This window comes from Nyctereutes procyonoides, unplaced genomic scaffold (assembly GCF_905146905.1).
Source record: "Nyctereutes procyonoides isolate TBG_1078 unplaced genomic scaffold, NYPRO_anot_genome, whole genome shotgun sequence".
NCBI classification, from domain to species: domain Eukaryota; kingdom Metazoa; phylum Chordata; class Mammalia; order Carnivora; family Canidae; genus Nyctereutes; species Nyctereutes procyonoides.
This window is the reverse complement of record NW_026575146.1, coordinates 21167938-21195179: the sequence shown is the minus strand read 5'-3', so window position 1 is coordinate 21195179 and position 27242 is coordinate 21167938. Positions and strand designations below refer to the sequence as shown.

At 47.3% G+C, this 27242-nt stretch overlaps 1 protein-coding gene across 1 annotated transcript; it reads right to left on the bottom strand.

The window, feature by feature from the left end:
* Window positions 1–27242, bottom strand: CCR6 (C-C motif chemokine receptor 6). The gene is made up of 4 exons (XM_055311124.1): window positions 27181–27242; window positions 15951–16046; window positions 1493–1594; window positions 1–1394 (listed from the first exon to the last, which is right to left on the bottom strand). Exons 3-4 carry the CDS (start codon window positions 1499–1501, stop codon window positions 273–275), a joined length of 1131 nt encoding a protein of 376 aa, XP_055167099.1. The 5' UTR covers window positions 1502–1594; window positions 15951–16046; window positions 27181–27242; the 3' UTR covers window positions 1–272.

Here is a 27242-nt window from a genome sequence, read left to right as displayed (position 1 = left end):
TTCTGCCGAAAATGAGCTGAGTGGGGGCTCCCACGTGACTCCTCTTCTGTCCTGGTTTTCTAAACCCTACCAGTTCTGCGGCGGGCAGGAGAAATCGTGTTCTCGGGCTGCTTCGAGAAGATTCCTGAAAATGTCCACGCCAGTTGGCTGTGATGGGGCCGTTCCCGGGGGCCTGCTCTGGGGGCCAGGCGGAGGGCACCCCGGGGGCTCAGGCCTGCGGGAGGACAGGGCCCCTGAGTCTGATAGGGGGCCACAGGCTCCGTCCGGGCCGGTCACATGGTGAAGGACGACGCGTTGTCATTGTCCGCGGTCTCACTGTTCTGCCTGGAGATGAAAGTTTCCGAGTGCAGCCTGGAGCACGAGAAGCCCGGCGCCTTCTGCCTCCGCCGCACGCACCACAGGTCCTTCACGATCTTCAGAAAGTAGCTCCTGAACTTCTGTCCGATGAAGGCGTACAGCACGGGGTTGAGACAGCAGTGCAGGAAAGCCAGGACCTCGGTGATGTTGGTGGCGTAGGCCAGCAGCTTCTGGTTGTGGCAGAGGCGGTTCATCCTGCCCAGCTGGACGGCCGTTACGAGGAGCACCATGTTGTGGGGGATCTGGCAAGCCAGAAACACCAGCACCACCGCGATGATCACGCGGATGGCCTTGTGCCGCTTGGAGTTCTGAGCCTGCACTAGGGTCTTGACAATAAACATGTAGCAGAAGATCATGAACACCAGCGGGATGAAGAAGCCAAAGAGGAGCTGCAGCCCCAGCATCAGCAGCTTCCACTTGATGGGGTTCGAGCCCTCGTGGTACCGCGGTTCACACACGTCACTGCCCTGCACGTTGTACTTCTGGTTGAACATGAACGTCCAGCCGGAGATGAGGACCGACACCACCCACACCACCAAGCAGATTATCCCACGGTGCGCCAGCGTTCTGGACCGCAGCCGGAAGGACTTGGTGGCCTGCACGATGGCGATGTAGCGGTCCATGCTGATGCAGGTCAGGAGCAGCATCCCACAGTTGAAGTTGATGGCGTAGATGCCCTTCATCAGCTTGCACGTGGCGTTGCTGAAAATCCACTCGCCAGTAGCGTGGCTAACGGCCCAGAATGGGAGAGTGAGGACAAACAGTATGTCTGCGATGGCCATATTCAAGAGATACACATCTGTCATAGACTTGGCTTTCTTATAAAAAGCAAAGGTGACCACCACCAAAATATTGCCCAGGAGGCCAAAAACACATATCAGGGAGTAAGCAATTGGCACAAACAGCTCAGAGAATTCTCTGACCTCTTGCAAGGAACACAGTAAGCTGTCATCATCAAGTAAATAATCCAAACTGTTATTACCCGACCCCAGATCATCATCGTTTATGCCGAAGACACTGACGGCATCCATTGCTTCCTGGAAAGCGAACAAAGGAAGAGTTAGTCGTAGCATAATCTGCAAGTAGCGCAATTGACCGAAATCACGCTCCCAGGCAAAATAAAATAGATGCTCACCCCACTCATCGTGGTGCCTGTTCTCGGCAGAAAAGGCGGGCCTGGTGCAGAAGTGGGTGGTCGCTCAAGCCCTCTGGCAGAGGGGGGAGGGGGAACGTGGGTCTAAGGAGGAAAGAAAGCAAGATACACTGTGGATAAGTATTCCCAGGGAGCTGGAGAATCACATTGCCAGCATTCCATTTCACTTGGACACAGAAAATGCACAGCGTGCTATTTTACATGAAAAAATTCATTTAGAACAAGGGTCAGCAGCCTCTTTCTGCAAAGGACCAGACAGCAAATATTTTAGGCTTTCCAGGCCATATAGTCTCTGTCCTGACTACTCAAATCTGCCGTGGTGGCTTGAAAGCAACCATAGACAACTTCACAAATGAGTGGGCTTGACCAGACTTGGTTGCCATGGCTATAATTTGTCAATCTCTGATCTATAGCATAGAGAAGGGTGATAGCAGCAAAACCACAGATTCAAATCTGCACAGAAATTTTGGTACAAAATTCAATTTAATTCCATTCAACAAGACCCCACCGAACAAAATCTACAGAACTGTAGGTGTGTCTAGAACACTTATCACTTATAGTCCTCACCTGTAAGTAGTTTATGATTCAGTGTTTTTCACCCAGCTGGGCATGGGAGAATCTCTTGTAGAATTTTTTAAAGTTGGAACATGCTTGGAACATGTTGAAACAGCCAACACGCACATGAGAAAATGCTCTGCATCACTTGCCATCAGGGAAATACAAATCAAAACCACAATGAGATACCACCTCACACCTGTGAGAATGGGGAAAATTAACAAGGCAGGAAACAACAAATGTTGGAGAGGATGCGGAGAAAAGGGAACCCTCCTGCACTGTTGGTGGGAATGTGAACTGGTGCAGCCACTCTGGAAAACTGTGTGGAGGTTCCTCAAAGAGTTAAAAATAGACCTGCCCTACGACCCAGCAATTGCACTGCTGGGGATTTACCCCAAAGATTCAGATGCAATGAAACACCGGGACACCTGCACCCCGATGTTTCTAGCAGCAATGTCCACAGTAGCCAAACTGTGGAAGGAGCCTCGGTGTCCATCGAAAGATGAATGAATAAAGAAGATGTGGTTTATGTATACAATGGAATATTCCTCAACCATTAGAAACGACAAATACCCACCATTTGCTTCAACGTGGATGGAACTGGAGGGTATTATGCTGAGTGAAGTAAGTCAATCGGAGAAGGACAAACATTATATGTTCTCATTCATTTGGGGAATATAAATAATAGTGAAAGGGAATATAAGGGAAGGGAGAAGAAATGTGTGGGAAATATCAGAAAGGGAGACAGAACATGAAGACTCCTAACTCTGGGAAATGAACTGGGGGTGGTGGAAGGGGGGGAGGGCGGGGGGTGGGGGTGAATGGGTGACGGGCACTGAGGGGGACACTTGACGGGATGAGCACTGGGTGTTAATCTGTATGTTGGTAAATTGAACACCAATAAAAATTAATTTATTTAAAAAAAAGAAAAAAGGAACATGTTGAAACATTCTCAAGATACACTGAATAAGATTCTCTGGGTCAAAAGGCAGTAGGAATAATATATTATATTAATATATACTATACAGTATATGATTCTGTATTATATATAGTATGTTATTATGTATCTTAATTATATAATTATATATAATTATTGTATATTATATTTCTTAAATTTTAATATATAATAATATATTTATTATTATATATTATTTTATGTATATTTGAATTTCTTAAAAATCGCAGATATTGCCAGCATGCACTCAAGTTAACAAGCACCAATCTGCTGGGGCAGACACATCACAATCATCAGAAACCAGACTACGGGAAGAAAGGGCAGGACTGGCATGGTTCAGGATGGCTTTGTGGGGACAGGTGCCCTGGGTCCCTGGAGAACAGGCATGTGGCAGACAAAGGGATGGCAGAGGTGATCAGGTGGAAAGGAACAGTGAGTACTGAGTGTTGGTGAAGCAGCAGTGTGGCCAACCCCTCTGGTTCAACTTGACTGTTTTCAGACAAGTCCCATGTAACAAGTGATATGCTGGGAATGTCAAGAGGGGGTGACGCACGGGCCTCATGAAGTTCTCCAGGAGACAAGTAAGGATGGAGCTTGAGTCTCAGAGGAAAGGACTCTGAAACCTGGCATTGGAAACAAACCCAAACAGTCAGGAATTCTCTTATTCTTGTATTCAGGCATTCTTTGTTATTTGGTGTTAGCTTCCTGCTTTATCATCCGTCCCTCCCCCCACACACACACACAATAAAATCCCTGGCCTAGAATTCTGATCATCATGTTAAATGTGTATTTATTCTTTGTCCTCCCCCATCCTACCCCCCAGCCCCACCATGGGGCTGGCAAGGTCAAGAAGAGGAAAGGACAGTAGAATTACAAGCCTCAGGGGCACAGGCAGAGAATATACCATGCTGCGTAAAGTCAGTCCTTACCCCACACAGTCAATTTTGATACCTGACATTTTGGGGAGGAAGTCAGTATAACACAAAGCTCACCCTGAGGATTTTTTGAACATACTTCTCAGATCACTTGATTCTCATTAGGTTCTTTATACAGTCATGAGTCAGGTGGCCCCAACCCCGTTCCGTCCCTGATGCCTGCAGCCATCAGTTAGAGGGTGAGTCTTTGCTGCCTCTCAGCCACTAGTCTAGACATGACACTGGGGACAGGGGAGTGGGGAATCACCTGTGCACTTGTGCAGTCACCTACAGGTATACCTCCTCACTGAGGGCTTTAGGGTGTGCAGAAAACCCATAGCATACAAACCAAGTTTTTGTATTACAAAATCATACGAAGAGATAAACATATCAATTAGATTATCAAGGGGATCCCTGGGTGGCTCAGTGGTTTTGCGCCTGCCTTTGGCCCAGGGCGTGATCCTGGAATCCTGGGATCGAGTCCCACATCGGGTTCCCTGCATGGAGACTGCTTCTCCCTCTGCCTGTGTCTCTGCCTCTCTCTCTCTCTCTCTCTCTCTCTCTCTCTTTTTCTTGGTGTGTGTTTCTTTCATGAATAGATAAGTAAAATCTTAAAAAAAAAGAAGATTATCAGATGAAACGTCAATCAAAATAGGACTACAAGATTTATTATTCCACCCATGACGGATTAACAGAAACCAAATGTACCCTGCTGCACTTAATAACCAGAAAAATTACAGAATATATTAAATAACAGTTTTCAGATATTGGGCTACAGAGGTCACAAAATTATGGTCCCTGACAATAAGAGATGAGGTGATGTGGGCTATCACATGAGCTCTGGGAAGCCCCCAGTTTACATGGAAGCAGTTTCCACAAGGACACAGGGTCAGGGAGGTCAAGGCAAGGTGAGATATGGTAGAAGAGGGGCTAGACACAGAGAAAGGAGCAGAGCAGCAGAGAGGTGTCCTTGAGTGGAGGCAGTGCAGGAATAGTGCAAGAAAGCACAGACAGAAAGAGTTCCCTCCCACAAAAAGAGCAGCAGCATCTTCTAAGTCACAGGACATTGGACAGCATCCTTAGAACAATATCATTTTGGGAGTGATACACCTAAAATAACCCTACACGAAATGCTACTCTGGGCCCACCATGACAAGCTTGAAAGGAAGTTTCAGATGCTCCATTGGATTCCAATAACATAACTAATACTCCAGGACAAAGCCCAAAATCATTTATTTATTTCTTTTTAAATATTTATTTATTCATGAGAGATGCAGAGAGAGAGAGGCAGAGACATAGGCAAAGGGAGAAGCAGGCTCCCTGCAGGGAGCCTGATACAGGACTTGATCCCAAGACCCCAGGATCATGCCCTGAGCCAAAGGCAAACGCTCAACCCCTGAGCCACCCAGGCATCCCAGCCCCAAATCATTCAAAGACATGCAACCAAATCCAGGCTTCAGCCATGTAAAATTCATGTCAGGCACCCAAACAAAAATTTCTAGACACTGGAGGCTGAATGTGTCTCCCTGAAATTCATATCCTAAAGCCTAATCCCCAAGGTGGGGACACCTCCCCTTGTGAATGTTCTCATAAGAAGAGACATGGAGAGCTTGTTTCCTCTCTGTCTGCCCCCTGCCCTCCTGAGGACAAGAAGACTGAACCGTGGCGGATGGGAGGAGGGAGTCCTCACCAGACACTGGGTCTGCTGGCACCTAGATCTTGTACTTCCCAGCCTCCAGGACTGTGAGACATAAGTGTGTCCTGTTCAAGCTCCCCTGTTTGACGTAATCTACTACGGTCACTCACACAGGCCATGATGTTTGAAGAAACAGGAAAATATAACCCATAATGTACACAAAGAAACAGAAGAATGGCAGGTGACAGAAAATCTGCCCTGGTAGCTACCATCAGTATGCTCCAGATGCTCAAGAGGGTAGAGGAAAGCATAAATACAATGAAGAAAATGACGCATGATATAATAATAAAGACTTAAATAAATGTTCTGTAGATGAAATGTAGAATATACATAAGATGAAAAATACACTGATGAGGATTAACATACACACATCAATTTTAATTCTACATTCTAGCAATATTTGGGACATTTGGCAATTGAAACTGGAAAAAAAAATATAATAGCATCAAAAACAAAAGAAACAAACTACTTAGAACCACCTCTTAAAAATCAATACAAGAGGGCAGCCCAGGTGGCTCAGCGGTTTAGCGCCACCTTCCGCCCAAGGAGTGAGCCTGGAGACCCAGGATCGAGTCCCGCATTGGGCTCCTTGCATGGAGCCTGCTTCTCCCGCTGCCTGAGTCTCTGCCTCTCTCTCTCTCCCTCTGTGTCTCTCATGAATAAATAAATTTTAAAAATCTAAAAAAAAATCGATACAAGATTCCCATGAATCTTGAAAAGTATAAAACATTGCCGAGAGAAATTAAGATCTAAAAATAAAGCAAAGGTATATCAGGTTCAGGGTAATTCAACATTAAGATGTTGGTTCTCTCCAAATTGATCTACAGATACAACACGGTCCAAATCAAAATTGTGGCAGGATTTTTGGAAGAAACTGACAGACTGATCCTGAAATTGATATAGAAATCCAAGGCATGGGGATCCCTGGGTGGCTCAGTGGTTTAGCGCCTGCCTTTGGCCCAGGGCGTGATCCTGGAGACCCGGGATCGGGTCCCACGTCGGGCTCCCGGCATGGAGCCTGCTTCTCCCTCCTCCTGTGTCTCTGCCTTTCTCTCTCTGTGTGTGTCTATCATAAATAAATAAGTAAATAAGGCTTAAAAAAAAAGAAATCCAAGACATTTAGAAGAACCAAAACAATTTTGAAAAAGAAGACCAAATTATAAGATTCGTACCATCTGATTTTGAGACACACTATGAAGCCGCCACAATCATGAGGGTGTGGTACTGGTAAAGGGATAAACACATAAATCAATGGAACAGAGTAGAGTCCAGAAATAGACCTACACATCAATGGTCAACTGATTCTTGACTCAGGTGCTAGGGTAATCCAATAGGGAAAAAACAGTCTGTTCAATAAATGATGCCAGAACAACTAGATGTTCACACATAAGAAGTTGATCCTTTTTACTCATGTGACAAAAAAAAAAAAAAACACCTCGAAATGAATTCTAGATCTGAATATGAGAACCAAAACAGTCTAAGGAGAACAGAAGAGGAAATCATTGTGCCCTTGAATGGTAGAGATTTCTTATCTAAATTGCAAAAGACAACATGTAAAAAAGAATAAAAAATTGATAAATTGTAATTGATCAGAATAAACTTATGCTGTTTGAAAGACACTTAAGAAAATGGAAAACAGACCATAGAAGGGGGAAAATTTTTTGAAAACTTGAATACGATCCTGATTGTATCTAGACAAAGAACTTATAATTCAACGTCAAGAAGACACAACTCGGTGAGAAACAGGCAAAAAATCTGAGGTCAGTTCATCAAAGGAAATCCATGAGTGGCAATTATGCAGAAAAAAACATGTTCAATGAGATTAGTCATTAGGGAAATGCAAATTAAAACTGCAGTGAGATGTTGTTTCTCACCCACTCGATGGCTGAAAGTCAGAGGCAGACAAGAGTCACTGATGAAGACTGGAACCATCAAAGCACTCGCGCTCCCACGGTGGGAATGCAAAGTCACACAGCCACGTTGAGAAGACAACAGAGCGATGTCGTATTACATCAAACATGCACTTAACAATGTGACCCAGCAACTGATTCTTACATATTTAGCCAAGAGAAATGAGATTGGAAGACTGGTACTTGAATGTTCACAGCAGGTTTATACTTAATGGCCCCAGATTGGAAAGGACCGAAACTTCTATTAGCCAGTGAATAGATAAGCGAATTGTACCATCTCCGTATGATAGAACACTGCCCGCCAACCAAAAGGAACACAGTACTGATGTGCGCTCCAGTGTGGGTGATTCACAAAAGCATTTTGCTGGGTCAAGAATCCAGACATAGAAGACCATGTACTGCGTTATTCCATTTATGTGAAATTCTAGAAAAGGCAAAACAAGAGTGGTGGAAATCAAGTCAATGATCGTCATGGGTCAGGGATGAGAAGAGTCTGGCTGAAGGGGACAGGAGGACGTTTCCGTGGTGATGGAGACGTTCCATATCAGGATTGTGATATTGGTGAGCATTGTCAAGACCTATCGAATCGTACACTTCAAGGTGGTGACATCCACTGTATGTAAATCATACCCTGTTAGAGCTAGAAGTGACTGTATACAGTTCATACGAATGTGCCGGTTCAGAGAACAGGTGCCATAGGTCAGAGTCCTCACCAGGGACTGAGGGGTTGTGGCAGGTTCGTGAGGAGGGCAGGACCTGGCACAGCCCCTGAAGGAGGGTAGGTACAGACGGGGGTAAGAGGGGTGCAGGTGAAGGGCGGGGGTGGGAACAGAGTAGCCAGGGAAGACTTGTCTCAGGGGCTGTGGCTCCTGATGGACGGACCACATGCCAAGCCTCGGGGGCTTACGGGCTTCCCAGTGAGAGACAGGTGGGTGGGACACGGCGACATTCGATCACACGGAGGCAGGTGGCTGATGAGGGAGCTGGCCCCAGCTGTGGAAAGGAGACGCCCCCGTGAGCTGTGTCCTCAGTCCCCAGCTGGAACCTCACTTCAGAAAGATGATTTCTTTAGACACCCTGTGACGTATTACGGCTTCTGAATTCAAATTTAATTCCGTTCAACAAGCATTTATGAACTGTCTGTTGAGGATGACACTGGGGGTACAAAGATGAGTCAAATGTAAGCTCCAGCATCAAGAAGCTCTCGGGTAGACCGATTGTCATAAAACCATGCAACACGAGCAGCAATCCTGAGAGGTCCAGAAAAGCAAGTGACTGGCTCCTGGCGAAGAGAAGACCAGCGTCCAGATAGGCTTCGTAGTAGGTGTTGGCCTGAGGAGCTGGGGGCAGCCCTGGGCGGGGGTGGGGGCAGGGCACCCTGGCCAGGTTGGAAGGCACATGGTCTTTGCACCTGCTCACTATGAACAATCTACGAACCTGGATGGTGGTCAACTTAACACTGTTGTGGTTAAGAGTCAGCGTTCTCAATATAAAATACTGTTGTCAAGTTTACGTGGATACCAGTTATTGGAAGTGATTCAACCTGCCCCAGACCACCACTGTTACCACAAAAATCATCCCAATTGTGTTAAGGAAATTATATCGGCATCTGGGCCACCACAACCCGTAGAGAAGCCCATACATGTTTAGATCAAATAAATTACCTCAGATCTTGAGTAGCAAATACCACTTTTTGGAGAAAAAATAAATTCTGGACTTTTTTTTTTTCTACAAAAACTGAGATGGCAAAATCATGAAGACATTTTTGAAGACCTTCTTCATGGAACAGAGGTGAGATGTGCTATGTCTTATCTCCCAGAGTTGGCAGGAGCCTCAGGGGAACATCAAGCCTGTCCGCTCCTGGCTAAGCCAACAAACCCCACCTTGTTTTTAAAGCTCATCAATCTCTCTCTCTCTCTCTCTCTCTCTCTCTCTCTCTCATATCTTTGTTATCACCACCAATCTTACCAGGTCCTATTTTGCAGTCATTCGATCACATATAAAGGCACTGGGCTCAACTGATTCTTAAAATTGAACTTGCTTATCTTTGAAAGTCAAGTATTTCCCACAGACGGGAATACAAACATGTCTACAGAACCAGTTGATATGAAGAGAATCTGTGGGACGAACTGTCCTGAATTGTCCTGGGGAGGAAGTGTCGAAGCCTCTGAAGGGAGACCATGAGGACAGCTGAGAAATACTGCTCTATCCAACCTGGTTTTGCAGAGAAGAGCCTTCTTTCCGTCTACTCAGCTGCCTTGAGTCAAGTGTTGACTGTTGCTGCCTCAGGGCCCCACGATCACTGCCTGCCTGAGCTTTAGACCCTCACAGACTTCTGGCCCCCTGGGGCCCATGGGGTCTCACAGACAGCCCACCTTGCCATTATACCAAGTGAGACACAGGAGCCAGGAGGCTCAGATCTGGTGACTGATGTGCATGGGGTCCCACCGGAGAACGGACTGTGTAAAAACTCTCAGAACTAGTTTGCAGAAAGAGAGAAGATTAAGGCCTCTGGTGGAGCCACACATCTGGCGTTGATGCCAGGCCGGATGCTGACGTGGGTTAGGAAGGGTGCTCGGAGAGCCCGAGATGGAAGTGCTGAGTGCTCGGTCGGGGTGGCCCACCAACACTCCAAGCCTGTTTGTCACGGTCACTAGCCTGCAGAGCAGGAAGGCATTGTAGACATTGCAAATCTATGATTAAATCTGAAATTTGTAAGTCATCATGATGTGCAAGTATGATCAAGGGGAAAGACAATTAGGTGGTTTACTGGTTGGGTGACAGCCCAGTAGAAGACGCTTACTGGCACCATGCTGTGCTCTGTCCTCAGCCCTGTGCTACCTGTTATTTTTATTAATGTTAAGGACAAAAGTAGAGGAGGCAGGCTCATTAGGTCTGAAGATGATAAGATGCCTACAATTATAATTATTATACTGGACAGCAGAATCAAGATGAGAAAATTCTGGACAGAAACAATGAGTCGAATGTAATGCGATAGAATTCAGTGGGGAAATCGGAGGTTCTATACCTGGATTTGAATGGTCAGTTACACAGTTACAAAATGAAAGCTTAGCAGCAGGATAGATGTTAAGAGTTTTATTTGATAGTCATTTCACTGAAAGACGACTGAATCTCTACAGCAGGTGCAGCACCCGCTAACCAAGTGTCTAATGAAAGGTCCCCTTCGTGTACGTCATATCTCCCCACCTGGAGCACGTATTGTTTGCACACTTACTAACAGACACACTGTACTGATAGGGTCAGAGTGTGCAGTCATCAGAATCAGGGCCCCAGGGATGTCCATGCCCTCATCCCCAGAACCCGAGAAGACATGCCTTTACACACCAAAAGGGACTCTGCAGATGGGACTGAGCATCTGAACCTTGAGGTGGGGAGATAACCCTGGATTATCCGGGTGGGTCTAGTGTAGCTCCAAGTCCTTACAAGTGGGGGATCTTTCCCAGCCGAGATGGAGGAGGGAAGGGAAGAGAGTCGAAGCATGGAAGGATTCAGTCCATCATTGCTTTGAAGACCAAGCAGTGGGTGGCCTCTGCGAGCTGGGAATGGCCCCCACAGACAGCCAACATGAAAAGTGGGAATCTCAGCCCGACAGCCCCAGAGCTGAATTCTGGCCACAATTTGAGCAAGGAGACGGATCCTCCTTCAGAAACTCTAAAAGGAACGCAGCCCTGCCAAAGCCCCCATTCCAGCCTGGTCAAGACCTGCCTGGACTTCTGACCTACAGAGCTGTAGGGCACTCGGTCTGTGTCATTGAAGCCGCTGACTTTGTTATGACAGCAATGCAAAACTCAAACAGCGCTCGGTAAATGCATCCTGTCAAAATTAACTTGCTTTCTTTTTAGGCTAAATCAGTAAAACCATAAGGTTTAGAATGAGATAGATGGTAGTTCCACTGACTCTGCTCTGGTCAGACGTACTCAGTAATGTTGATTGTACTATGGGAAACATGAGCAACTGGAATCAGGTGAGGTCCAAGGGCCAGGTGGAGAAGCCACCACCTACTCACTTTGCATCCAACTTCCAGTCATCTTGCCTAAAAAAGAATGAAAGTCAGGAAGGAATGAGGTCATCAACTAACCTGCAAGGTTTATCATGTGAAGAAGGGTCTAGTCTTACACTCCCATGAGCAGAATTTACATAGACAGATTGTGACCTAACAGCAGAAGAACAAGTGGACCGTTTAGCAAGAATGGCACCGGCTCCCCTCCCCTTGGGAGAGGCTTCTCTGTCAAGCACGGGTAGATGAGTCTTTACTGAAAATGTGGCTGTGAGGTGGATCAGACCCACTGAACCAGAATTTCTAACAATAGAGCCCTTTGGAAACGAAGGCTTACCAGGAGGCTGCACATCCCTCCTCCCAGCTGGGGCCCAAGGGACCCTCAACCCTGGACCAGCCCTCCTTGGAAAGATGCTAATGGCATTTGCTGTGGGACGGAAACCTGAAGGTCCCTATGTAAATGTCTAACCATGCTTTTCAGCAGACTATACCTATGCACCCACAATCAACTGCATATAAACTGGATTTTATGGAGTGGGAGCGCTGGCCACTGTCGGATAGGAATTAGGCACCCAGGGATCTTCTACTTTTATGATGGGTGGGTATAAACTGGGGACCTTTGAGAACAACGTTCTCACATACACTCTCCACAACACTTCGTGTTAATTTGTAACTAAAACCCACTGGCAGTGAACCCTGTCTTGTGGTTTGGGGCTCCTCCAGGGGAGGTATGTTTCCCTGTGCCTGGTGCCCGCCTGCGTCTTCTGAATCCTCAGACAGGTCTGATATCAAGTGAGATGTGTAGGTCCTGTGTGCATCTGCTCTGACCACTCAGCTCTTGGAGTCCACACACTGTCCACATTACTGTGGCCCACATTCATGTGTGGAAACTGCTGTCCTGAGCAAATCCCAGAGCATCGGTATAGACCAGCATTTAAAAGTGAGTTTCTAGGAAGGCTCTGGGTAGAAAAAAGGGAGGGATATTGCTCCGTGGTTACATATGTTTGAGAAATGCCATTACCGCATCCTCCTCTTGGATACTGACACAGCAGTTTCTTAACAGTGGCTCTTCAGAGCCCTGCTTGCTTGAGCAATCCCAACTTCCCAGATCCATTCACCCACAGAATAAGAGCCAGTGTTCTTTGGAAAACACTTCTAGAAAAGCTGACCCAGAGGAGATATCCATTAATTCATTCATCTCAAGAGAGGGCTAGGTGCCAGGTGCAGACACTGTTCCCTGTGATAGCTCAGTCCCGGTCAGGGCCAGCATGCAAGGGTGCCCCGAGGTGAGTGGGTAACCCATCTTAAGATGAAGTCACGCATGCTGGTGTGCTCAGTGCCTAGCCTGGCATGTACCTAATCACTCAGAAATGACGGGAAACAGAAGGATGCAGGCCTGCAACTAACTCCTGAGTGATTCTCTTCTCATAGCAGGCATGCTTGGAAATGAAAGTCCAATCATGCCTTCGTGGGCTCCCTTCCTGTTTTAGGGGCACATTAATGATGTTAAATCTCTTGTGACTTTTGCATTTAAGGTTTGAAGCTGGGCACCTGGATGACTCAGTGATTGAACATCTGCCTTTGGCTCAGGTCATAATTCCGGGGTCCTGGGACCAAGTCTTGCATCAGGCTGAGGGGAACTGGCTTCTCCCCCTGCCTGTGTCTCTACCCCTCTCTCTGTGTCTGTCATAAATAAATAAATAAAATCTTAAAAAACAATAAATAAAGTTTGAAGCCATATGAACATATTAGGCTTCTAAAGGAAAAGCAAATGTGCCAAACCCCAAGATTACATGTGCACATGTGGTAAATGTGAACACCCTGCTTTTCGTTAACATTTCAAAGATGTTGTTGCCACACATAAATAAAAGCATTACTTTTAAGAAAAAAATGAATATTACTTAGAGTGACACTTTTAAAATAGTGTTTAAAATGTTCACTTATACTTTTATTGCAATGAAATAATGTGATTTCCTAATACAATTTTTCTTAGATACCACAGGCAAAAGAGTCTCAGAAACTAACAGCTTATCAATTGAGTCATTCAAAAATGAAATGAACAGGAGCACCAGAGTGGCTCAGTTGGTTGGGTACCCAACTCTTGGTTTCAGCTCAGGTCATGATCTCGGGGTCATGGGATCAAGCCCCATGTCAGGCTCAGTACTCAGTGCAAAGTCAGCCTGAAATCCTGTCTGTCTGTCTGTCTGTCTCTCTGTCTCTCTCATTCTGCCCCTCCCCTCCACACTCTCTCTGTCTCTCAAATAAATAAATAACTCCTTTAAAAAAAATGAAATGAACATCTGGTAATACATGCCCTAAAAACCAGACCCAGCCTAGGAAACCATGGAAAGGGTGCCAGCCCACCCTCTACAGTTTAGGAGAAGCCAGACTGTGGTCCATTCACCCCAAATGCAAGCGGGTTCAGCACCTCTGTTTCTGAATTCTGAGGGCTTTGGGAATTCTTCAGTCTTGACCAGAGGCAGATGAGAAACATTTCAAGTTCTTAGGAGCAAGGGTCCTAGCCGGGAAGAGTTAACTGATCCAGGCTCAGGCCAGCTGTGCTCTGCCGGGACCTGGAGTGGGTGGCGTCAGCCAAAGGGGCAGCAAGAGGGAAGTAGGAGCCCCTAGAGAAGAGACAAGGTGCTGAGAAAGCAGAAGGGGTGGCCAACAGACCAACTTCAATCGTTTGTCCTTTGGCCAATAACAGATTCTACCCAAGAAAACCAAGTATGCCAAAAACATTAAGAAGACTTACCAAAGTACTATCAGCAAGGAAAACAGTTAAAATTCTAAAGTTGATAACAAGTTTAGCAGTTTGTTAAAAATTAAATGAAAGCAGAGGATTTTAGATCTGTGCTTACTTTCATAAAAAATGACAACCCTATTCTGAACAAGAACAAATATGAGTGTGCATGTGTGTCATGTGTGCATATACACCTGTGTGAATACGTTTATGTGTACCAGATGTTCATTTCATTTTTTTTAAATAGGTTATGTGTGTATCAATGCCTGCATGTATTGCTGTGTGTGTGTGTTGTATGAATGTGTGTGGTGTGTGTGTATGTTGTGTGCAAATGTGCTTGTGTGTATATTGGTGTGTGCATATATGTGTGTGTGCATGCACTCGTGTGTGAGAGCATTGTGGGGGTGTGCTGTAAATTAAGCTGTCATTGCCTCCTGGACACCGAGGTTGCTACTTGACATCTGTTATCTCTCTTAACAAAAACCCCTTACAGTAGACGCTCTACCCATTTCACAGATGGAAGACTAGAGGACTGTTCGCTCTTACCATCCTAATTCACTTTGTCACCATAGGATCTTTCCGAAGCAGCTGTGAATTCCCAGAGGATCGTAAATAACATACACATATTAAAACCTTATAATCGATAACAGAGTCTCTTATACTGCCACGGCAGGCATTCAATAAATGGATGTTTTCTCAGTTCATTTGAATTATGGGCCCACAGTGTTTTATCCTTTTTTAGCTATACATCAGCCAAGCTGAAACTCTAGGCTGGCTTCCTTCTGCTTTCGAATAAGAGCAGTTAAGAGAGAAGCCAGAAGGTTTTTTCCAGTGATTTGTATATAGGTTTGTAAATTTTTTTTTTCTCTTGGTTTTTATTGCTTCTTTGGAAGCTCACTTTTACATTTTCTATTTTTGTTTGCAGAAATCATATTTTTAATTCAGACTTTGCATTTATCTCTTGAAGATACTAATTTCCACAACCTCTGTTCCTGCTTTGGGGAAAATCTACTGCAGACTCTCTTAAGATAATTACGTCTTCTTTTGTGGCCATGAGATCCTGGTCATTATGGCATTTGCAACCATTATCAGAGCATTTTCTGTATTGCCCTGAGTCTCATAAAAATCTCCACCTCATCAATTTCTCTTAAATAACACCTTACAAGCTCCTTCCCATTCAACCCCCAGCTACTCAAGATGCGCACTCGCTATCTACCATTGCACAAGACCATTTTTTGCGTTGGTTTCAAAACATTTCTCAGCCTAGTTTTTAGCTTTTCAAATATTCTGTATACTTAGTTAAATAAATGATTGCATTTCACTCAAGACCACTGCCCTGTGGGTATTTAACTGTATGAAGAGACAATGCCCAAAAACCATCCCCCAAGCTCTAGTGCAAGATGGTGAGGATAAAATCACTCACTGCACACTGGGAGGAAAAGCGAGATTCTTGAAAGCACAGTCCTGTTCCTAAAACCAGAAGGACAATGTCTTTGCAAAAGCAAGACTGTTTTATCAAGTGCATTCATCAGGCCTGCATTCTGGAATTCCTGAGAGTCAAGCACCTCCACTTCTGACATCCCCTTGGACAAGGGTATCCCAGAAATGAAGATGCTTGTGAAAGAAGCGAGGGGCTGGGCCATGCTCACCTTAGAAACGTGGTGATCCAACGGGAGTTGTCCTGCTGTGCTCCTCCTGGGGATGCTTCACGTCACCACTGTGATTCTCTTTACAAGATGCAATTTCTGATAGTCATTAAGAAAAAAGCAGTGAGAGACTAGAATTGGCCAGACGCAAATTGCTGAACTACCACTTCCTACTTAAAAGTAACGCCTATTTGTCCAAATGCAGAAGATTAACTATATATATCCTGTAGGGTATAAAATAATCATATGACTCCCTGGAAGTGGAGTCACACCCATGGGGGAGCTGAGCAGAGGCCAGAATTCTGGGTGGCAGTGCTCCTCAGAGTGACTTTGAGCTGCTTTTCTACTCGTGGCAATGATTTGTGCTCAAATCTTCTCACTCCTTTGCCTAATCATTTCCCATGAATGAGGACACTTTGCAAACCGCGTGGACATGTTTGGAGCAGGTACATGAGACCGTGGTTAGGGCAGCCCCTGGAGCCCCTGTGCCTGGATTTCCCCCAAAATCTGTGCACCCACAGATAGGCTTCTGACCCTGTGGGGCTGCCACAGTTCCTTCCTCTGTAAGATAACGGCCACGTGGTTCTTGCCTCAGCATATCCTGAGAAATACAGGGTCCGTCACTGTGAAGCAGTGAGAACAGTGCTCAAGCATAGAGAGCATGCTCTCGACAATTATTAACTATTATTATGTGATTGGAGGTAAAAAATACAAGTCCCTAAAAGCTGGGCAAGTGATCTTTATGAGATGGCAGGTGACAGATTTGAGTGCCCTGATGTTAGATGTAACAACTGATGATTCACTGGGGAACTCATTTTTAGGTGCAAGTGATTTAAAAAACAGAAAAAAAAAAAAGGAAAAAGGAGAAAGAGATCTGGAACCATAAAGGTGTTAAAGATGTTGATCATCATACAGTGTGTTGCTGTGAATCTAGTCTTAGGAAATACCAAAGGCTTTATAGCCAAGGGACCCAAAGATCCATAGCACCCAGGCCCGGGGCAGCTGGCACAGCCAGGCCCATGGAGCCTGCATCTCTGCTTCCTCCCTGAGCTCCCTGGGCACCCACAGCCACTCGGTCTTCACCCTGCACTGCCTGCACAGATGCTCGTCAGCCCTCATACCTTCCTCTGGACCCCAACCCTGACTGTCCCAGTGCCTGGGCGAGCATGAAACATGAAGCCTGTCCCCTTGGTGGCTTCCCTTGGGGACTGGCCAGCCGCAGCAGGTCTTTTCCTGGCAAAACTGCTCATTCCCTTCGTCCAGCTCCACCCCCTCCCCCAACAATCTGCTTATTATGTTTTTTTTTCCCCTTAGCCTATGGAAGAAAAGTCTTTTTCTGTGTGATCCTGAGCCACTCACAGAACTTGTGGTCACAGGGATCCCCACGTCATGGTTCCTACCTGACAAGAGTCCTTTTGAATGAAAATCCCTCCTCTGTACTAATCCTGAGATATTGCTCTTTGATAGAGCTCACAGTGTCTATGGATGCAGGGTGCCCTGTCCCCTGTTCTGTTTGAGGGAAACACCTCCGTGTGACTTCCCCCATCTCCCCTGCCCTGTGGCAGGCAGAGGGTTGGGTGCAGAGAAAAGGGGAACACCTCTGTCCGCGTCTGCCCTCCCTCACTTCATCATCATCCCCCCTCTTCACCACCTCCTCCACCTCTGAGGTTCTGCTTCTTGCGGTGGGTGGAAGCTGCTGGAAGGGCTGCAGACTGGGGGGCCCCAAAACCCACACAGGGGAAGATGCAGGCCCCCTGGGGACCTGAGGAATGCATGTATCCTGTCCTTGCCACCCCACTAACATCTCCTTTGATGGTCTGGTTCAGCAGGCAGGTGGGAAAGCAAGCTCTTTGGTAGCGATTACAGCCCTGGACCTGGTCTGCCTTAAAAAAAAAAAAAAAGAAAGAAAGAAAAAGAAAAAAAAGAAAAGGAAAAGAAAGGGAAAAAAAACAGATCTGACTGTGCTAAGAATGCCCCCTCCCTGCAAAGAGCCAGGAACCGGGAAAGCGGCCTTGTGCACCTGTGGCCAGCGCACGGGGCCCCTTTCAGAAGCAGAGCGCAGGGAGGCCAAGGTGAGAGGAGCCTCCGGAGCCTGGCCTCCTCCCCTGGCCTCCTCTTCTGCCCCCGAGGAGACACGGATCAGCAGAGCATTAGGTGCGGCCGCTGAGCAGCTCGGGCCCGGCCTGCCACCTTCTCCTTCAACCACTCCAGCTCTCAGGCCGCCGCCCGGGGAACTCACTGGCCTGCACGGTGCGTGCTGTGCTCCTTGCCCAGTATTCCTTCCGTATGTCGGAGCAAATCCAAATGATACGGCGTCCTTAGACAGCTCAGGCCCATTTTGTGTTCATCTCTCTAGAAACTGGCCCTTATCAAAAACCCCGTGGAGTCTCACCCTCACGTGATCTTCTTCAAATTTAAAATTGTGTTGCTCATTTGCATAGACATTGTGAGCTACACAAAAGCAAGAAATGCAGTATGGGGTTATGCAGGCCATAGAAACAATCTTGACAGTAACTGAAAGTTTATTGAGAACAAAGTCCAATTGCAGTTTGGCAAATGGATATCCTGTCCATAAGGAATTGTGTTCGATTGTGGGGCTCTGTCTGCCGTGGTATGAAGATGATGGGTGAGGTCCGAGCTGACCGGGGACGATTTGTCCCAACTGCTGGATGTTTTGGCCGGAGGACCCCCCACCCCCTCCCCGAAATGAAATACGGAAGCAAAGCTTTGGCCAGGCAGACACAGCAGAGACTACAAACTGGCTCCCTTAGGAAGGAAAAAGTTAAAAGGACAAAAAGGTACTTGGGAAATGTGTCTAATTATGAATAAACAATTTCTTAAATTAGAAGAGCGATAAGATCATAAACATCTCAGTGATGGCAAGCAACAATTGGGTAAAGGAAGTTTTCTAGTCAAATTGAGTTCCTCATGGTGTTTCCTTAAAAGGATGACACAGGATTCAGTATGCTTTCAGCTTTGTGGATAATTTCCAAAGATGATTGACACACAGACGGTCAGCATCTGCCGAAGAGCCTGGGGCTGTAAGAGTTGATGCCCCTTCAACAGTTGGGGAGGCTCTTGGCCCTTTTTGACTTAGCAATTCCCACTAAACAATTCCGCTAGCCACTGTGCAGGTCCACAACACAGGCATCTGCAATGTTCCTGAGAAACACGCCTGAGTCTTGTTTCAGGTGGCCAGTGTGCTGGAATGGCTGAAATCTAGCCAGTCCTGGTGTACATCCTGTGATGGTGCTAGACAGGAAGGAGGCCACTTTCTTTTTGTTTACGCCTGATATGGTATATGGCTCACATGTCAAAAGGTAAAATCTAATTTCCATCTTCTTGAAACTAGATTGGACTTGGTGGCTTGCTTGACCAATAGGATAGAATGGAATTTATCTGGGATTTCTGAGGTGGGGTCACAGAAATGCACCTCCCCACTGGGCCTCCTGGGATGCATGCTTCCTTTGGGAACCTAGTGGAAACCACAAAAGAGGAGGCCAGATGTAGACAGCTTGGCAGAGAGTTCTGGCAGGGATCTCTGACACCAGCCAGCCTGGTGGAGCCTTCAGATGAATTGGGTAGCAGCTACCCTCTGACAGAAACTGCACCAGAACCACTCACCTGAGCCCAGTCAACCCCCAGGCCACAAAAGATGATGAGGATGATGATGATAGTAATAATAGTAATAAATCATTGTGTTTGAGCCACAACTGCAAATGGCTTACTAGCAAATAGATAACTGGAATGGTTCACTACTTTTCATCACCCTATACCTCTTCCGAAATCATAAAGTTATATTAAAAATTGTTAAAAATCATAACAAAACATACAATTAGAAAGAAAGAAAGAAAGAAAGAGAAGAAAGAAGAAGAAAAAAAGAAGAAAGAAAGAAAGAAGAAAGAAAGAAAGAAAGAAAGAAAGAAAGAAAGAAAGAAAGAAAGAAAGAGAAACTACCATACCCAAGAAAGGCAGCAGTTAGAACAGGTGCTGGAAGTGGGGGGATGGGAAAGGGAGGGAGGGAGAGATCTAAAATGGTAATGTTGTTGGAAAGGTAGGAGTGGGAGACATTGAAAATAGGGCATCCAACGTGGCAGTGGTTTGATCCAAGCCACCTTGACGTACCTCTTTTCTTCCATATAAAAATAAGAAAATGAAAAAAAAAAAAAGAAAATGTTACTCATCAAATCAGGTCAGCAAGTTCCCTGGTTAGAATAAAAGTGCATTTTATATGGGGAATTACCAGCTTTGCTGACATCTTAAATTTTAGAATTTACAAAGATTTCAAGCTGTACGTCCTTCATGTTCACTGCCTGCTATAGCTTTGGGCCTGCAGAGTTTTGACACTCTATTACTCTCTATGCCCTGAAGTATATGGCCTGGAAATCATACTCCTAAAGCCACCCCAACCTAATTTGCCTCTGATAAGTTCATATTTTCAGATAACTACCACATGTGGGATACTATGCACAGGTACAGGATGCAATTTATTTTCAGCTTTTAAGAAACTTACGCAGGTGGAATGCAGACACAAATCCCTGGTGACACCAGCACTAACGGGTGTGCCAAGGCTGAATGTGATTCATCACTGAGAAGATGCTATTGAGAGGTGGAGAGTTCAGAGGAGGGAGGGAGCACATGCTCTAGCTACTGCACCAGTTTGAGCAGTCTTTGTGGAAAAGGGAGGGCTGGTGCTCAAGCAGGAGGGATAAGGAATATGTAGCCAGGTAGCCTCAAGAGGCTAACAGCAAGAAAAGCACAGACATGGGTTGGAACGTGAGAACAGATGGAGGGATGGGACAGCAGGGGAGCTTTGTGAGTTGTGGAGGAGCAAGTTCACGGAATTGACTGGAGAAGAAGCTATGCGATGCCAGAGTCACAGAGCAGAGGGAGGAATGGTAGTCTAAAGATGTGTACCTCGGTGCTTTGGCACATACCTTGACATTTCCCTTATTCTGTGACATTAATCCTCACAAAATATAGGTGAGGTGTTGTCAAACTGAAACTCAGAGAAATAAAGCAACTTCCTCAAATTCATACGCTTGGAGAGTCAAGGCTCAAAGTCATATCATCTGATCCCAAAGTTCATGCATGTTAGGGAGATGTTTTGAAAAATTAGTAAGAAACAAGACAAAGAAGGAAGTAAAATGATGCCAAATTTTTCATCTCAATGGGACAGATAAGAACTGGAAGGTTATTTCTAAGTTTCTAACATACTCCCGTGGAGAAGTTACAGACACTGGCTGAGGGCGAGGAAAGGAGTTTCACTTAAGGTACACCGAATGTGAGGAAATGAAGGCCTGTGTAACTGGAGATTCTTGACATGACTTCAGATCCATCCCAGTCACATATTAGCTGTTTTTCAAGTTAATCTCTGGGGTCTGTCTCTTCAGTGATAAGATAAAGATCAGAGATTTATGAAGGACTATTGCGAGCTGAAGGCACAGAAAGTGCATATCACCTACAGTATTTGGCCCATAATAATAGCTGATGGTGGTGATGGTGGTGATGGTGATGGTGCTGGTGGTGATGGTGGTGCTGGTGGTGATGGTGGTGTTGGTGACGGTGGTGATGGTGATGGTGGTGATGGTGGTGATGGTGGTGTTGGTGATGGTGATGGTGATGGTGGTGATGGTGGTGATGGTGGTGTTGGTGATGGTGATGGTGATGGTGGTGATGGTGGTGATGGTGGTGATGATGTTGTTGAGTCCTAAATGAGGAGCTATAGCACAGATGCAAGGATAGTTCTGCACAGAGAGGTTATAATTGAACTCAGAGCAAGAGTTGGTTGAGCATCCAACTCTTGGTTTGGGCTCAGGTCATGATCTCAAGGTGGTGGGACAGAGCCCTGCATCGGGCTCCATGCTCAATAGGGAGTCTGCTTAAGATTCCCTCTCCCTCTCCCTCTGCCCTTCTCCCCATGTGCTTTTTCTCTCTCTCTCTCTTTCTCTCTCTCTCAAATAAATAAGTCTTTTTAAAAAGTTTTCATAAAAAAAAAAAAAAAAAGGGATCCCTGGGTGGCGCAGCGGTTTGGCGCCTGCCTTTGGCCCAGGGCGTGATCCTGGAGACCCGGGATCGAGTCCCACGTCGGGCTCCCGGTGCATGGAGCCAGCTTCTCCCTCTGCCTGTGTCTCTGCCTCTCTCTCTCTCTCTCTGTGACTATCCTAAATAAATAAAAATTAAAAAAAAAAAAAAAAAAAAAGTTTTCATTATTCACCCTAGTGGTGAGCAGACAAGCAACTCCAACCCCCACACGGGACCCATGGGACCCAGTTCTGGGTTCCCAGCAGCACTGGGTACAGATACAGGCCTCTGGCACAGCTCCCCTCTCCAGCACCCGAAGCTCTGACTCAAGTCACTGTCTGCTCAGCCGTCAGGCACAGCCCACAAGTGCGGAGGATCTCCAAGGCCAGAGTGAACCAGCAGAGGACCCCTGAGCCCACAGGGACGGGGCTCAGTCTTTCACGCCAGCCTCGACCTCCTGGCTCTCCCTGTGGGGCTACCAGGATCAGGGCGGCCGGCCACCCTGGTTTCCCAGGGAGTGGAAATGTCAGTGCTGAGACCAGCACCGTCCTAGGCAAACCAGGAAGGGTGGTCACCCCAAGTGTGATTGAAGTCACGGCCCCAAGGACTCATGGCTGGCCTCGTCCTCAGAGTTACCAATGGAAAACTTGGGCCAAAAGATATGAAGATGGTTCTGCTGAGAAACAGGAGCAGTTCTGAGGTCATCAGGCTTCCCAGTCACGGAGCACGTCCCCAGACATCCCATGCAGTGGAGTCAGGAGACTGGGCAGAAAGAGTCTCCTGCATCCTGTGCCTAAGAAAAGGAGGGCTAAACTCACAAGATTAATGTGACCTTAAAAAATGGGGTTTAAAGCTCAGACTCCGACCACAACCTCTAGAGTTCAGTGTGAAAAGTTATGAGTTTTCATAAGTAAAAGTGAGAAACTATGACAAAACTGTGATGGGAACACAGCCTGGGATGGAAGATACTGAAATGGGGGTACTGGTTGCTGGAAGAGTTAGAAATAGAAGAAATGTCATTTTGTTTCAGACACTTTGTGCTTTCCACACATTTAACAAAAATGAAACAATTTCTAAGAACAGGGAAATGCCTATTGTAGCAACTACTACAGATACCACTGCTAGAAAAATCACGCCTTCTAGCTATTTCCTGCCCATCCTCGCTGAGTGAGCGCTCCTGTCATTGCAGTTTCTTTGTCGGTGTCCAGGACGGAGAACGGGCTGCCTGGCTTCGAGTCGCAGGAAATGCCGGGATGGCTGGCCAACCCCCCGCCCCCCCTCCCTGGCTCAGCACGGGGCAGCTAGAGAACATTGGATTTTTGATCCAATGAGACAGTCAACCAAAGAGCTGTAAGAAGCTCTAAAAGTAACTTCCAACTCTTTAAGCACTGGTCTCTCTCGGGCTTGAAAATACCACAAAAGTCTTCCAGGAGGACTCAGCTGGTTTCAGCAAAATACAGAGCGAGGATGACAGAGGGCCTCCTAGCACCTGCTCCAGCAGGTCCGGGCCTGGAAGGACGCCGAGGCCTGGGAGGCCGGGCTCCGATCCCCCGGCCACCCCGCGAGCCACCCTGTGAGCCCAGGGGAAGACACGCAGGGCCCAGAAGCACTGGGGGCCGAGGGTGGTGACTCATTTCAGCTGGGTTCACAGAATCTGAAAAAGCTCAAGCTGACAAAAAGACCGAAGAAGACTGACTGGTTTTACCATATTTGCACTTAATTATACGCACAAAACGGTGGACGGTGACTTCCCAAACATCTCTGCATCCCCAGAAAGAAACGTGGGAAAGCAAATTGGGACGTCCGCTCAAATGATCTTGGTACTCGATAAGCCCCCCATCAACTCTCAAGGTGCCTTCCCTGACCCTGGGAAGACGTCACTGCCTCAGCTCCTTGTGGCGCTCACGGCGTGTGACAGGGGCCGGGTGCCCAGCACAGGCCCGGGGACCTCACAGAGTCATTGTGCTCCCCGGTGCCCCAGATTCACTGCCTGCGTTCTCGCTCTGAGGGCAGCACCAGGCTGACAGATAAAGGAGCTACAGAAATGACAAAGGATGACATCAGGACAGACGGTCACAGGCAGCTCCCTGCACCCCCCACACCCACACACGCCCTGCACAGACACCCCCTACACACACACCCTATACAGACACTCCCCCATATACCCCACACACACACCACATACACCCCCCACACACACCCTGCACAGACACCCCCATATACCCCACACACACACCCTGCACAGACACCCCCATATACCCCCCACACACCACATACATATATACACCCACACACACACACACACACCCTGCACATACACCCACCCACACACACATCCTGCAGACACCCCCTACACACACACCCTGCACAGACACACCCATATACCCCACACACACACCACATACACATACACCCCCACACACACACACATCCTGCACAGACACCCCCCATTTACCACACTCACCACCTACACATACACCCCCACAGACACTGCACAGACACTTGCCCACATGCCCCCACACACCCCTGCACACATACTTCACACAGACACCCACACACACACACCTCACATGAATACACCGCCCCACACACACACACACACCCCAGCCCCTCCGGGAGCACAGCAGGCAGCTGCTCCAGTGGTTTGGGCCTGACAAGGGCCTTGCTCATCTCTGCCTTGTGTTCACGGTGTGGGCAGCAGCCGCAGCCACCCCGTGACACCTGCCACTCCCTGTGCACTGTCACCTGTGAAGCTCCAGGGGTGAAAATGCGGATCCTGACTGGCAGGCTGGCTGGGGCCTGGGATCCTGCATTCCCAGCACTGCACTTGAGCACGAAAGATGCTCAGAGTTCGAGGTTCATGAAACTCACCATCCGCTCACCATCTGCTCCCCCATGGAGTCTCAGATGGTGGGGTGCAGAGAGGAGGGGGGCGCGGTCGGGGCTGGCAGGAGCCTGGAGGGCTCACAATCCCGAAGCCTGTCAAAGGAGAGGGGTGCCGGGCGGGGGGGGGGACCCAGGGGCCACACCCACCTCCGTGCAGGACACCCCAGACCCCACATGGGCGAGCCCTGCTCTGTGACGGGGACCCTTTGCTGGACGAGGCCCTAGGGCACCCAGGACAACCATCACCCAACTCCCTGGCAGCTGCACCTCCCCGGCCACAGCCCCTGCTTGTCACCTCAGCATTTCTTCCCTGAATGTCCCCTCTCCTGCCCACCCTCTTTCACACCCACACTCTCTCTTCGTGCGGTTCTCTCTGTCTCTTCATGTTTCCATCTCCTCATTCTACTTCCCAAACAGAGAAAGCTGGAGAGGTAAAAAGGATTGTATCCATTTCGGGAACCTTCGGTCCCCTCCGGTGTGGAGTCCCTTCCAGACTTGAAGCCTGTGTCCGGCGGTCAAGTGGCCTGAGCACAGGACGAGGCCCTGGAGGCTGAGCCTGCTTCACCCCGCAGTTCGGCAGCCCAGGGAAAGCTACTCTCCATCAATTTTCAGCTAAGAGCCAGGAGTGATCGGGTGCAGATTTACATTTTAAAGTTTGAGACCCAATCCATGAAATCCCCAAACAGGCCTTCTGGTGAAATCACCATCGTCCAGCCCTGCCTCTGATGCCCTCTGTGGTCCCAGCTACAGACGCGAGCATTTCTCCTCTGCACCGGTGATGTCCCAGATGGGGCGTGGAAATGGCTCACATACTTGGGGCCCCTTGCTCATCTGCATTAAGTGACCCCAGGTCCAGCATATTGAGTCCTCCTAACTCTATCCTTCCATCCCAACTTTGAATGGCAGCCTGTCCATCCACCTAGTGCACTCAGCGTCAGACAACAGCAGGTGAGGCTTCGGCTTCCAATAAGCTCTGGGCTGAGGAACCAAGCAGCCCCACTTATTAGAATTGCACCCAAAATCAGAGCCAGTACCTCTGAGTGTGCACCTGAGGGTCTCCCCTGGGAGCAAAACTCACAAGGCTCAGGGTATAGGCTTTGTGGTCTTTATTTTGGTCGCAGTCTCTTTTGGGGTTCATTTCCTTTCTCAGTGCATCTTAGAGAGTTTGTATTATTAGATAAGAAACCTCCATATGAGGGAAGACTCGTAAGGTATAAGATATTTAATAACAGCAAACATAACACACGACTAAAGCCAATATCTCCAGTACTGTCACAGCTGTGTCAATATTGTCACGTAAATGTGGTAACAGTATTTTTTAAATGGCTTCGATTCATTAACCCACAGCGCAGTGAAACTCACTGCCACCCATTTATCACTTTCACTTGGAAGATGATGTTATCACAAGAGCATCTTCCCATGAATTACAGCACGGTGAGTTCTCTTGACCCAGACCCAGGAGTACGGCACTGTGGATACGTGCTCACACACAGCCTCACACGCTCAGCTCCCCGGAGCTGGCTCCGGACTCGCCCACCATCACCCTGCTGGCCAGCACCTGGCTCTCTTCTCCATCCACATGGGACTTGCTCCTGCCCTGCCCCCTGATCCTTCCCTGCACTTCCACATCAGCCCCTCCCTCACTCAGCCCCCCACCTCCTCTGTACCCCATCCATGTGCAGATGCACCAGCACACTGTCCTGTAGCACAGCTGATCCCATGGCACGTGCAATAAGGTGGACAGACGATGCTTGGCTTGGGTTTAGAGAATCCGGATCTCTCCATTACAGTTATAGATGACTGCTCTATACAGACGGTTGCTCTTTCAAAGGTGGCTATTTTTACTATGCTTTACTAGGTTCCTTGCAAATGCTACAGGCCTTTCAACATACGAGCCACCATGCGTCAGGTCACAAGCCTGAAGGTCATATTTAGATGAAGGTCCTCTCATCTGTGTGAGACGGAAAGAGCACAAACTCTGGAATCAGACAAAACTGGAACTCACATCCCTCCCTTGCCATACACTGATGGCGTGACTTTGTCTAACTCCTGAATCACACCTGCCTCCCAGGACTGCCATCAGAACCCCCTAAAATAACACACGAGAAATCTCTAGAACAGCATGCAGCACCTAACAGACTCAATAAAAGCGTTCTTCTCTCTCCCCAAGGCATGATCAGAGCTGTCTAAATAAGTGTTCCATCAACATCTGACTTGATAATATGAACATTGCAGTATTTCTTTTACCTTCAAGGCATGAAACTGTTAATAAGATCACACAGGTACAATGCTTTCTAAATTCCAAAACAAAAAAAAAACTTACCAATAAAGAAATAACTTTTTGTTCCACAAATGAGCAGCTACTGAGTTTTTCCTTTAATTTTC